This window comes from Drosophila serrata, unplaced genomic scaffold, assembly GCF_035046125.1.
Source record: "Drosophila serrata isolate PLE 108 unplaced genomic scaffold, ASM3504612v1 contig_184, whole genome shotgun sequence".
In the NCBI taxonomy this organism is placed as follows: Eukaryota; Metazoa; Arthropoda; class Insecta; order Diptera; family Drosophilidae; genus Drosophila; species Drosophila serrata.
Window position 1 is genome coordinate 5,386,963 of NW_028257082.1, and position 12,672 is coordinate 5,399,634.

Here is a 12,672-nt window from a genome sequence, read left to right on the forward strand (position 1 = left end):
AAGTACAATATTTTCTTGTACATTCAAATGGTCTCTGCTTTACCCTTCAGTGGGCTGATACATTTTTAATGTGGGTCGCACGCACATTACGCATACGCCCCGTGCAGCCAAAAAATCATATATATATGACTGAGCCGTCATAATGCTGAGCAAACTTTAAACAAATGGCAGTCAGAGGAAACAGACAGACAACGGGCTCCCACTCGTCCATTTTGTGTGTTTCGAATACCATAAAAAGCAGTCGTAAAACCCTTTCCGCAAAACGGAAATCCCGCTTCAAAACAAACGCCATTAAAAACGAGGTCATGCTCAGTGGCACGGCCATGGGTACTCAAGGGGATATAGGATACTGGAAGGATACTGGCGGATGAGCTGGTGTTTGGGCAATATCGCATTCAAGGACTGCCGAAAAGTCAAACAAAATTTACAGTCTCAAAACTGCACGAAAAATTTCAAAAGTTCGAGGCAGAGCAAAACAAAAAACCCATATATATATATATATATGTATAATATTTTAAAAGTGCTCATAGGGAGCAGCATAAAATATGGGCGCAAAAAGTTCAAGTTTACGAGGGAGGCAGGCGGGGGCAGGAGGTCCTGGATGTGTTGGCTGTTTCTTTCTAAGGTATTTATTTTCATAACGCAGCACAACATAAGGAAGCAATAAATTTAAGCTGACTGACGACAGTTTGCATGTGGCAGGGAGGAGATCAGAGGGTCCTGCCAAGGATATGCTCTGTTATGTCTGGCTTTGGCTTAGGCGGCCTGCTGTTACACCTCCTGGAGCCCCCTCAGCCCCTTCCTTTATATCCCCTCATGTGTCGTAGGTGGAATGCCAACAGTCGTGTCTGCACATATATTGCATAGTTATTGTTTTAAAGCCTTGGCCACGCCCCGGCCCTCGTCCTCGTCTTTGTCCCTCTAGCTCTGCGTCATTTAAATAAATTTTATGCAATTTAGTTAAGCTGCTCCCTCTCGCTCTTCCTCGCTACCCCTCTCTCTCTCTTACTCTCTATGGCTGCTGCACTTCGGTTGAGTGAGTAAATGTCATTTAAATTTCTCATGCCATCCCGCTCGTCGTCAACGGCGTATGTGTGGCATTCCAATTTCTTTTCGCCTGTATCGCACATATCCTTTCACAATCCCCAGGACCGCTCGCAATAAAATATTTAGCAGGAGGGGGCGGATGGGGTGAATGGAGATGGTTACACCGAGCAAAAAGCATCTTAAAGTAATCGAAAATGGAATGTATATATAGGTTTTTATCTTAATTATATTGGAAATATTGTAAAATAATATCAGATTATGTTATTTATCGAGTGATAAAATTCTACGAAATTAGATAAACTAAGAACCTCAACTTACTAACTTAGTTCTTAGTAATCCCTAGCCCATTAACTATCAAAACTTAATCCTTAAACCCATTATAGATACCTTCAATTTCTCTCTGTGTAACACCTCGTTACCTCCCATTTGTGTGTTGTTTTTCGTGAGTTTTTCCTTTGGTTCTCCCACCCGGATACCGAATGCTATGCCCCCCTCTAGGATCTTGTCGTATGTCACCGGCAACTTGACTGAGTTGTTAGTTTTACTGTATTCGTTGTCTCTGTTGTTGCCGCTATTCCATCACATCATAAAAACGTGTGTGCCATAGCTATATAGCTTTTCCTTCTGGTTCTTGGTTGTAGTCGCTGCTTGTTTCAGGTTATTTATGTTTGCCATGTTGCGTTTGTCAAGTTTTTGCATTTTGAAACAGACGCGCTTGAAAGCATTATGACTTAATTCTTATATGGCGCCCAGACATGATATGGATGCATAATCCAAAAAGGGACACCTCGGGTACCTTTAAGCCAACATCAAACCCTTAGCTGCAAACCAAAAATTCAATTGCTGTCAATTGTGTTGCTGCTGCAGAGTCAGCCTCCGTTTGCTAATTGAATCAAACTTAATTAAAAATGTCTTGACATGGCATAAATCTCGGGGGAGGTGTTGCCCACCTGTACAGGTAAATAGCTGAGGGGGAGACAGCCATATGCCAGCAGCTGTTTTGCTTTCGGGCTGCCTCAACTATTTATTTGCACAAAAAATATAGCAAATGTCAAATGTGTGTTTACACAGACCGAGAACACACATATACACTCGCTTCTGCTCCTGCTCCTTGGCTCTGAGCTGCCTTAAAGAAACAACAAAGAAAATTGCTTTAGTAAATCCAAACGAAAATAAACACAAAACACAACTTGAGTAGGAAAGCAAACAGAACCCAGAAAAGGTGCGCCCAGGTGGGTTTTCTAAGGGGTGGCAGGAACTTCGAATGGAGGTGGTGGTGTGGCATCCACATTTGCAAAAGTCAAAAAGGGTTAGGGCAGCTCTCTCCAAGTGTTTATTATGCGGGGGGCGAATGAGCGGCTCCTCTCCTCTCCGCCTGGCTCCTTTATTCCTTACTCTTACGTGAGCGCTCTCATATTGCGCTGCCTTATGTATGACACTTAAACATGCAAAGCTGCTTGCCAAGATGATTTATATTAGCCATGATTTCTAGCAATTTTTAGCACTTTGCGTACACCCCGTTCCTGCCGAGTGTCGGCGAAGGTGTTGATTGTTGTTGAAATCTGCGACGGGGAACAAAAAAAGGACTAAGGACGAGAGAGACACGAAATGGGAAGCACTCGTATGGGTCCCTTTCGTTGTGACATATTTCGGGCCATGATAATAAAAACTTATTTGGTTCCCATACTCCTTCAAAGTGATTACACAGCTCGGATGTTGTACGAAGCACTCAAGAAGCGAAAAAGCTGACAGAAATATACACCAAAAAGTATGTAAATATCTTACAAGAATGAAGAAAGATTACTCTTAGGCAAGACCTTCTAAGGTGGAAACTAAAAGGATCCTTCCAGAATTTCATACAAAATTTAACAATGAATAAATTTCCGTATCAAATTAATATCGATTAATTTGCACTTGCAACAATTATATTTCCATTCACTTTCTTACACCAAATACCCTTACATGTCCTGAAATTAATTGTCATGGCTTGCATTTAATCCCACAAAAATTGCAGGACTCCGAGTACAATGTCCTGAAGCACTCATAACCGTGGATAAATGCGAGTCAAATGTTGACCAACTTTTGCGCGTGCGAGAATGGCAGTAAAAACAATTACTGGCCACAAAGCAAAGTCATCCAGGGCCACGCTACGTATACGTAATGCGAGCAGGGAAAGGAAGATAGAGGGAGGGGTCCTGCATAGTCACACACAAATACCAGGACACACTTGGGCTATCAAATTAAGTAATTGCATAATTGTTTCACTAGCATTTTACTATGCCCACGGGTGGCCAATGTGACGAAGACACACCATCGCATAGATGTGTGTGTGTATTATACTTCCTCCCCCAAAAAAAAAGGCAGCCCAACGCCCACTCCTCCTTGGCTTTTTATGTGCTCTGCTCCAAGTTTCTTTTATTTGCCTTTTGGTCGATGGGCTAATCCCCGCCCTATGCCCTCTGCTACGTGCCTGTCTTTGAGTTTCCGTAGCTCTGAAATCCACTCCACTTTCGTCTCCGCCTCTCGTCCCTCATAAATCAGCGTCAAATCGCCGAGGACTTAGTCCTCTGCAGGCCCGGGCCACCGTAGTTTCTAATTGTTTTGTTATAGACACACATCCGTGCGGTTCCGCGGCCCCCATCGAATGCCGAATGCAAAATGCAAATGCCTGCTCCGACCGCAAATGTTGTAAATGCCAGCCGCACCTGCCAGCCCTCGGGCCCATCCCATCAGCGGCTAACTTGAGTGGGACACACAGGCGATTGCACCTGTAGACAGTGGGGCACGATATTGGAAGTGGTTTGGAATTATAGGAAATATATTAAGAAGGAAGAGATTGCCACAAAGAAAGCTTCTCAATAAGTAACTAACAAACCCATAATTCCCATTATGAACATAGGGAAATAAGTATGCATCTTTAAGTCAAAATATATACCAATTGAGCTCAGTAGGTTCCTATTTCTGACCCTTAGCTTAACATTTTTGCCCACTGTGCTGCGGTTGGGCAACTTTGTGGTAGTCACTGGAGCTGGCCAGCGTGCCTGGCGTGATAAGGCCAACAGAGCGGTCAAATATGGCGCTAACATTATTACCTCGGCCGAAGGATGTCTGTGTTTGCTGGTTGGAATCGGATCGAGCGTGTGAATGCGGCAAGGTAAGCTTGCAGGTGTATATGGTTTCACATACGGTTTCATGTGCAGCAGGAAAACCAAGGCAAACAATTATGAAATAGTTTTTTTTTAGAAGGCCCTGCTCTGAATAGTTGTAAATCTCACAAAAGTAATGCCCTTTCTTTGCCGCATAAATCTCTCAATCAATTCCCCCCAATTTCCAACAATCCTAGCCCTTTGTTTTCTGCTCTTCACAATGATTTTTCCAGACACTTTTTTACACCAGTTCTCCTTGGCCCTGTTTATTTATAAGCCATCCATATTGCACTTCAGTTTCGGCTGCAAGTCAAACATTTATCATTCCTAATTACTGGCACTAAGCTCTGATTGATCTACTTCTCGGTAGATGGAGGAGATGCCACCCCTTGGATCTGGTTTTTGGATTTATGGCCAGTGCAGGCGAGGCAAAGAACAGCCCATTTGCTGCGCCTGGTTGCTAATTTTAATATTATTTTTGGAGATCTCAAAAGTTGCCCTCTGCCTCGGGATTTTCCCCTTTCTTTATGTTTTTTTCTCTTCTTTTTATACACTTGCAGAGTATTATAATTTTAGTTAGGAGTTTGCAACGCAATAACGGAGACCCTATAAAGTATATATATTCTTGATCATTATAAAGTATTGTTTTTATAACTTTATTAAAATTTGAAGACTATATTATTTATCTGCTATAGGAATAATACTTAAATATAGAAGAAAATGCAAAATTGTGTCTCATTTTCTCTGTCTCTATTTATCTCTTTCACTCTCTCTGTCTCATACTCGCTCACCCTCACTGTCCCTTTCTCGCTTTCTCTCTTCCTCTTTATGCCCATCTCTCTCCCTCTGTGCAGCTCTAGAGATACCCCTTACTCTCTATCTCTCTCTGCCTATCTCTAGAGATCTCTATTTCTCTTTCGCTCTCACATTCTCTGCTCTCTTTACTCAGGGACTATAAATAGAGGCGCTACCGACGGGCTGGCCTCATTCTGTCCGTGGCGTCTCCAGCGTTTACATCTCTAGTGGTGGTGATAGTGATTGGACTTCGACTCCAAAATTGTTACCTTACGAATGTAATACATCTTAATAACCAGGTTACAAAACCAAGTCTTGTAGAGTTTTAAAATTGTAAAAAATGTATCAATTTTGTTTAAACTAAATAATCTTGGATTAATTTATAATCGATTTTATATTCGAACTGCAAGAGTATACACGCTTTCGGATTCTCGAAGTTAGCTTCCTTTCTTGCCTTTCTTTTTTCTTTTTGCCCAGGCAACTCTTTGATGCCCCCGAACTGTTGATGTCTTTATTGCAGTTGTTATAGACTGCTGCTGCTCGCATTATGATTTCCACATCCACATCCACTTCCATTTTCATTTCGTTTTCATTCACTAGCTCATTGCTTTGGATCTTCATCGGATCGCTGGCATCTTCACGGGGCTTTGACTGTCTATAATTGGACTTGTCCCGGACTTGTGGGGGGAAAATTTCATGTCCGGGCGCGGACTTTTAATCAAGATCAAGGGTGATAAATGAAAGCATCCACCATGGGAATCGAGGGCCTGTGGCATTCATTGAGGAGCTGCAATCGGAGAACTTCACTCGCCACAAATTTAATGCAATTCGACGTGCATTAATCACGATTTACAGATATATCCCCCAGCCCAGACCTTTAATTGGCAAAACCAATGACCCCTTAATGGTATTCTGATTTATTGTTATTTTTACCGCATGTAAATAAAAAATCTCTCTCTATTTATTCCATTTTGCAATTATCTATAAATAAGAGTGATTTTTTATAATGCTTTTGCATTTATTGTTCATTGTCTTTCAGAAATATATCGTCATAGGAAAAGTGATCAAAGAATCGCTGGGTTCTATTTACACCCATTCTACTAAGAGTTGGCATAAAGTTGGGCTCCAGTTCGTTCCAGAATTCTAGCCAGTGAGTGTTGAGCACTTTGTTTATGGCAATTGTCAGATCAGAGTTATCGGCAAAGAGGTTATCCACCACGAGGATCATGCGGTCCAGCTCCAGCTGAGACTCATAGCTATACAGCTTCAGGTGACGTTTCTCCTTACGAAACTCAATGTACACCTTGAATATGGTGGTGAAGCGGGCATTTTGCAGATCAAACTTAATGGAGCCAGTACCATTGGCCTTGAAGAATATTATTTTGGTCTGATAGTCGAAGGAGCCGTCGACTTCGATCCGTGGTATTCGGTACTTGAGCCTAATCATCTTCTTTGTGGGATCTTTGTCGAATCCCTTGACTTCATAAACCGTGGCATTCTCCAGGCCCTTAAAAACGGTATTTCTTAGAATGAAGGACATCCAAATAGGACGATCATGGGAGCAATTGTACACGGGAATATCGGGAAGGGGAAATTTATCAAAGGGCCGAAAGCCCAGGTGAGGAATACCTCTGGCGAAGATCCGTATGTAGCTATTGAAGCTGTCAATCAGACAGGTTTCATTGCTAAAGTGACACTTTTGTATAAGAGAAGCTATGTAGCGGAAAATATAAATCATCTTTAATAATGAATGTAAATTTATATAAACTTAATACATAGGTTCAATATCTCTCCCCTTTTAATAGCTACTTACGTAACTCCGATGACGTATAATTAGGTAATGCCTTCATGCCAGGCAGAAACATTAATATGATTATACAAAGTTGCATCTTGGACTATCTGTCAGCCACAACGGCAATAGTTATACTAAAAGTTAGTATAGACCCCCAGTCGACTCGAAAGCCCTCTCGTAATTCCCTTCAATTAGCATAACCCGATAGATTAGGCCGGCGGTGCATCCCCTTTATAATGCTTTATCGGCACTTTAGACGACGTCAAATCGGTGCTTTGATCATCAGTGTACTATATATAAAATATACACTCATTTTCAGATATTCCCTGACGCATTCCACACTCGAACGATGCAAAGGCCATAATAATGAGCAGGAATGCGAGAACTGAAATCAAAAACAATACTGCTGCTGCAACATAAACAAATGCGAGTATAAATCTTAGGGCTCTGAGCCGACAAAGAAAGCAAACACTTAGAAAAATAAAGAATATTTATAAAATATAAGCAATTATAGTAAATAATTGTGACAGAGTTTGTCTAGATAGTAAACTATATATTAAATTTAGCTTGCTAAATATCTTCCTAAGTATCACAAAGGTATATCAAATTCATCACTAGATTGTGCATACATTTTCTCCCTGTGTAGAACTCCGATTGTCAGTCATCGCCTTTTGCATTCCAATGCGTTTTTGAGCGTCTGAAGTGGATTCTAAGAAACTTTTGCAAATGTGCGTGGTGTTTTCTGCATATAAATTGCGAGGGCACAAAGAATTGTATATGTTATGTGCACATATGTCACTCCACAAAAGAAACAATGCCAAGACTGGGAACCGGGTACTGAGTACTGGGTACTGGGTACTGGGAACTCTGAAGGAAAAGGAGCCCCCTTGACAGGGGCTAATAGCTAAGGTCAACAATTAAACTCATTCTGTCCGTTTTCGAGTGACGCCCCATCCCCATCACTCTGGCTCGACTGTCTATCCGCGTGTCTGACAACTTGCAGAGCCATCTATTTGCAATGCATTAATTTTAGATTGCCCCGGAAAAACGACCCTCGACTGGCAGCAGAGAATCCAAATTCAAATTCAAATGCAAACCCAAAACTGAAACACAGGAAAAATCAATCGCCCGCACTGTCAATGTGCCCGCATTTCCCGTTCGCTTCGTTCCGGAGCTGCTCGTTTTCTATTTTCTATTTTCTTTTTTTCTTTTTGTTTCAGTCAGGCTCGGTTGGTATTTTCATTTCATTTGATTTTATTTTCGGGCACACGGAAAACAACAACAACATTTCACCTTCTCCAGGCAGGAATCGATGGCGCGCCAACTATGTAAATATTTGTCACGACCGCACGACAATATTTGTTCAGACTTTGATTCACTTTTTGTGACGGACTCGGGGTCCTCGATGGAGTTGTGTCAAAAATGACAGTAACTAACCGAGGTATTTAGGCATTATATTTATTTATAAATTGGAATGAGTAGTGACTAAAAGTCCCCTAGATGGCATTTAATTATTTAACATTTTCTTTTGAAATTATTTTTTTATAAAGGCATAACTGTCAAACAATTAGCGTAAATGATGACAGCTATGATCTTAATTAATGGAGGAAAACGTTGATTTTATTTCACTGAATCAAGAGTAAATATTCCAAATATTTAATAATTTACAAATCATTAGTGGGATTTTACTGGCATTAAGTTAAAAATACCTACAGATTATAGAGATGACAGCGTTACCTCTTGATTTTTGTGCTGTAAATATATTAAAGTGCATCTAACATTCGGTGTACCCCCATAATTCCTATTAATATTGTTTTCCTATGTCTTCATCTAGAGAGCCCTAAGAGTATATCTGAAGACCCTCCCTTTTTGTTTGTTGTTTTGGCGCTGTCCCTCGTTGAAATGTGCATCTTGTCCCTTGTGCATTTCCGCCCGGAATGCATCATAAAAGTATTTTGAATTAACAGAAGTAAATCAGGCGGCAAGCATGCTGGAAATTGTTGGGTAAACAAATATTGACATCGCCATGCGAGCTGCTTATGGGATAAATATGAAATCTCCTCTTTCCTCAACGATGCAGCACTTGTCGGGAAAACCTGTCGTCCGTGACGAGTTTCAGTCCCCGAATCCATCAATGGCAATCCCAATGGAATTCAGACAGTAAAACCGCAATCATTGGCAATGCAATTATAAATAATTATTTAATTATCAGACTTTTCTTTACTATTGTTTGATCGATGTATTCATAAATTATTTATATTTACAGAGATATAGTCTAAGAATCGATTTAAGCAAGATCTTTGGGGAAGTTTCCCATCTATTTATAGATACTTTTTGAGACATTTTCCAACTCAGAAGCTTCTCTCAGATTACTCTAAAGCTATTTCCGGCTGACTTAGCTAGTTTTTGTTTTTGAAAAGATTCCAAAATTTTGACAAAATGTTTTCGGAGACGCTGCGCCCCAAGACACAATTCATACCGAAATGCGATTGCCACAAGCCGGGTTTTCCGGACTGTGGGGATTTGAATGATAAAATGCGGGCCGAGTATCGTCGGTTGGACATCGATGATGTCACGGATAGTGTCATGAAGGTGATGCGAATTTGTGGCCTCAAGCCATGGGAAGTCAAGCTTGCGGCCAGTGTCATCAGAAGATCCTTTACGTACTTTGAGGAGATTGTGGAAAAGATTGACCGGGTGCCACGCAAGCGCTTTGGCAAGGAGAGTTTCCTCCATGGACTGGCCCATGTGGCGCATATGTCACGCATTGACGCACAGATGGCTTTTGCGATAACTAAGCGAGCCTTCAAGGTAGGTTTCTTAGAGAGGAAAACCTTTGCAGATGCAAGGATCCTTTTTCCCGCAGGCTTTCTACTACGGCACGGGCGTTGAAGGACGACGCTTTGCCTGCCTTCAGGCGAAACTGTTGCACGGAGAAGAGTGCATGTGGTTGCATGCCGCCCATCGCACGGCGGAGATTCATGCGGTGTTGGCCGGTCTGATGGACTCCGAGAAGCGGCTATTCGAGGAGCGGATAGAGTGTGTCTACAAGACTCTCGTTGATGTATTAAAGTCACGCATCCTCTGGGAGAACGATATGGTCTGCAGCTGCGGCCAGCTTTCGGCACCTCCCTCACGGACCATCAATATTGGGAAGGCCGTCTCGCAGGCCGACTCCGTCTACAGCGCCGAGATAGAGTTGCTCTACCACAAGGAGATGAAGGGAGTGAGCAGTGCCCCCTCAAGGTCCTCTCCAAGGACACCGACTGCGAATCAATCGAAGGATATAAGCACTGCGTCTTCGCGGCACAACCATGGCCTGAAAAAGGGCAACCAGACGTTGCCCATTAATCCGATTTCAGTGGAGCCGAGTGCCATCACCTCGTTGGACCATCCGCATTGCAAATGTCCCAAGCTTCGGTGTTGGCAGGAGAACGGGGAGTCCAGGGAGGCACCGGAAATTACGGCAGAGTGCAGCCAGGGTCCATACATCTGCCGATGGCTACCCTACGACGGCGAGGAGGATCAGGGACCCGAGCATCGCGTTCCCTATCCGCCAATGGACGACATCTGTCCGCCCTGCCCCTCGGACGATATTCCCTGCGATCCGGAGTGTACCTGCACCTGCGATGTGTGCACCTGCCGACCGGCCTACGATGACGACTTCGAGGAGGAGCATCTGGGTGAGAAGCTGTCCAAGAGCGGAATTGAGGACCATGATACAGACTTTTGTTGGGTGGGACCATTCCATGGCAGTAGTGTCGAGCGGTTGGCTCGGAAGAGGGCCAGGGAAGAGATGCTTAGGGCGGAGGCTGAATTTGAGGAGGAACAGGAGGAGGAAGAGTTACAATCCGACTTCACCTGTGAGATCAAGCAGCGGGCCTTCCCGCATCTCTTCACCTATCTGACGGACTTCAAGGACAAGCAACGGGTCGTGAAGGAGCCCAAGCCAAAGCTGGAGGCGCAGCCAAAGGTGGAGGACACAGAGAGCGAGGACCTACTCTCCAAGCCTCCGCCCTATGGCGTCACCCTGGACACCTACCGATGCTGGGTTAAGCCCACCTCCTCGGAAAGCGAGTCCAAAGAGTCAGATGAGGAAAAAAAGAAGCCTCCTCTCGTGTGGGTCCTGGCAAATAAACCCAAACCCAAGCCCGATATCCAGATCACCATTAAGAAACAGCATGTAGAGAACACCCAGGTAGCACCTCCTCCAGTAGCTGCACCTCTGCCCAAGGCTCCTGTTCTACCCACCAAACCCGCTCCCACTCCTGCGCCCAGTAAGCCACCTCTGGCTCCCCAAAAACAGGATGAAAAAGATGAAAAACTGACCAAGGAGGATATCCTTGACATCATTGGCTTGAGATTTAAGCAGAAAAAGTAACTAAATTGATTAGCTTTCACTGGAAGCTGGGTATGTTTATGTATAAATTGGAAATATAATTGCATTTAATGTGAGTAAAGATAATTTTAAATTGCTTAATAATAAGCAAAATTAATTTCAATATTTTATATAAATTACAAATCAAACGTATTTACAATGCAATTCAGTCGAGGCAAAGATTAATTAAAGCTTTAAATGTTACAGAGTTCAAAGTGCTCTTAACTTCCAGGAAAACCAATTATTGCTGCAATGGTAAAATCCGAAATTATTGGTTAGATATCAAATTAAATGCGTACGAATCGAATGTAATAGTTCCTTGGCTGAATGACAGCTCAAAGGCTGCTCTGGAAACCCCAGCTGGACACACAATCACAGCAATTCTCTGGCACTCAACTAATGTCCTGGGAAACCCAAGCTGGCCAACGCAATTTGCTCTCGAATAGTTTACGACAAGTTATTCGATATTTTATTCTATATTTTTATTGTCAAGTCGAGGGCTTTTGTTGCATATTTCTGCGCTGTGTTCTGTGTGCTGCGAGTGCGTGTTTGCATTTTGTTTTTCTGTTTGCCAACGAACTGTCAATTGATTGTCAAATTATAAAGCGAAAACGGTCAGCTTGCAGGCTCGGTCGAGAGAGAGGGTCCTTTGAAAATGTAAACTGTTTGCTTTGTCGCCACTTGGCAACTGTATGCTGACAGGGGAGGAGAAAAGGGGCCCAGGATCGAACCGAATCGAACCACTTCAGCTGCAAAACTATGCGAAACATTATCCAACACGCACCGCTGACAAAAAAAAAAGAAAACAAGGACCGAATCAATTTCGGATTTCTGACACACGATATTTTCGCATTGTGTGTGTGTGTGTGTGGCAAATAATGGGGGCGGTGCCATGCCCCACAATGGACAACATTTGGCATAGTAAATTACAAAATACGATACGTCGTATTTGCATTGTCGATAGTTGCTGCCGGGGACAAATCTCGTTAAAACCAAATCACGTAGGAATTTCATTTTCCCGTAGAGTCCCTCTGGAACTCCTCCTCTTTCTATTTTCCCCCCTCGCCCTATTGTAACTTTTCCGGCTGTCGTAATTGCAGACAAATTGTGAAAAGTATTGCCTGACATGGGCGGCACAATACGGGATTTGTTTGGCTTGACAAGGGGCGCTCGAAAGTTTTGTGACAGACGCTTTTAAGCAGAAAATTGTTTGCTCATAACTTTTGACATCACGGCGGGGCCTTCGAAGCCTATCAAGGAATAACAATACCAAAAAAAAATATACAAAAAATATATAAAGGGGTAAAAGCCGATGCGAGGTCTCCCACATTGTGTTTTATTTGATCCAATGTGTGTTTGATAACGACAGCCACAACAAAAAATAAAATGAAATAAAATAAAATGTTGCCTTTTCTGCCTCTAATGACTTGGAAACCTAAAGACCCACAAGTCAATGCTGAAATCACTGGTTGACTTTTACACAGAGAAATATTATTTTGCAGTAACTGAAACAT

The 12,672-nt window shown here is 42.7% G+C and overlaps 2 protein-coding genes across 2 annotated transcripts; one reads left to right on the plus strand and one right to left on the minus strand.

The window, feature by feature from the left end:
- Positions 1 to 5,904: 5,904 nt before the first annotated feature.
- On the minus strand, positions 5,905 to 6,916 carry LOC110181791 (uncharacterized). The gene is made up of 2 exons (XM_020949676.2): positions 6,802 to 6,916; positions 5,905 to 6,701 (listed from the first exon to the last, which is right to left on the minus strand). Exons 1-2 carry the CDS (start codon positions 6,875 to 6,877, stop codon positions 6,007 to 6,009), a joined length of 771 nt encoding a protein of 256 aa, XP_020805335.2. The 5' UTR covers positions 6,878 to 6,916; the 3' UTR covers positions 5,905 to 6,006.
- A 2,189-nt stretch (positions 6,917 to 9,105) lies between these two features.
- LOC110177365 (uncharacterized) lies at positions 9,106 to 11,260 on the plus strand. The gene is made up of 2 exons (XM_020944062.2): positions 9,106 to 9,591; positions 9,647 to 11,260. Exons 1-2 carry the CDS (start codon positions 9,220 to 9,222, stop codon positions 11,159 to 11,161), a joined length of 1,887 nt encoding a protein of 628 aa, XP_020799721.2. The 5' UTR covers positions 9,106 to 9,219; the 3' UTR covers positions 11,162 to 11,260.
- Positions 11,261 to 12,672: the final 1,412 nt, after the last annotated feature.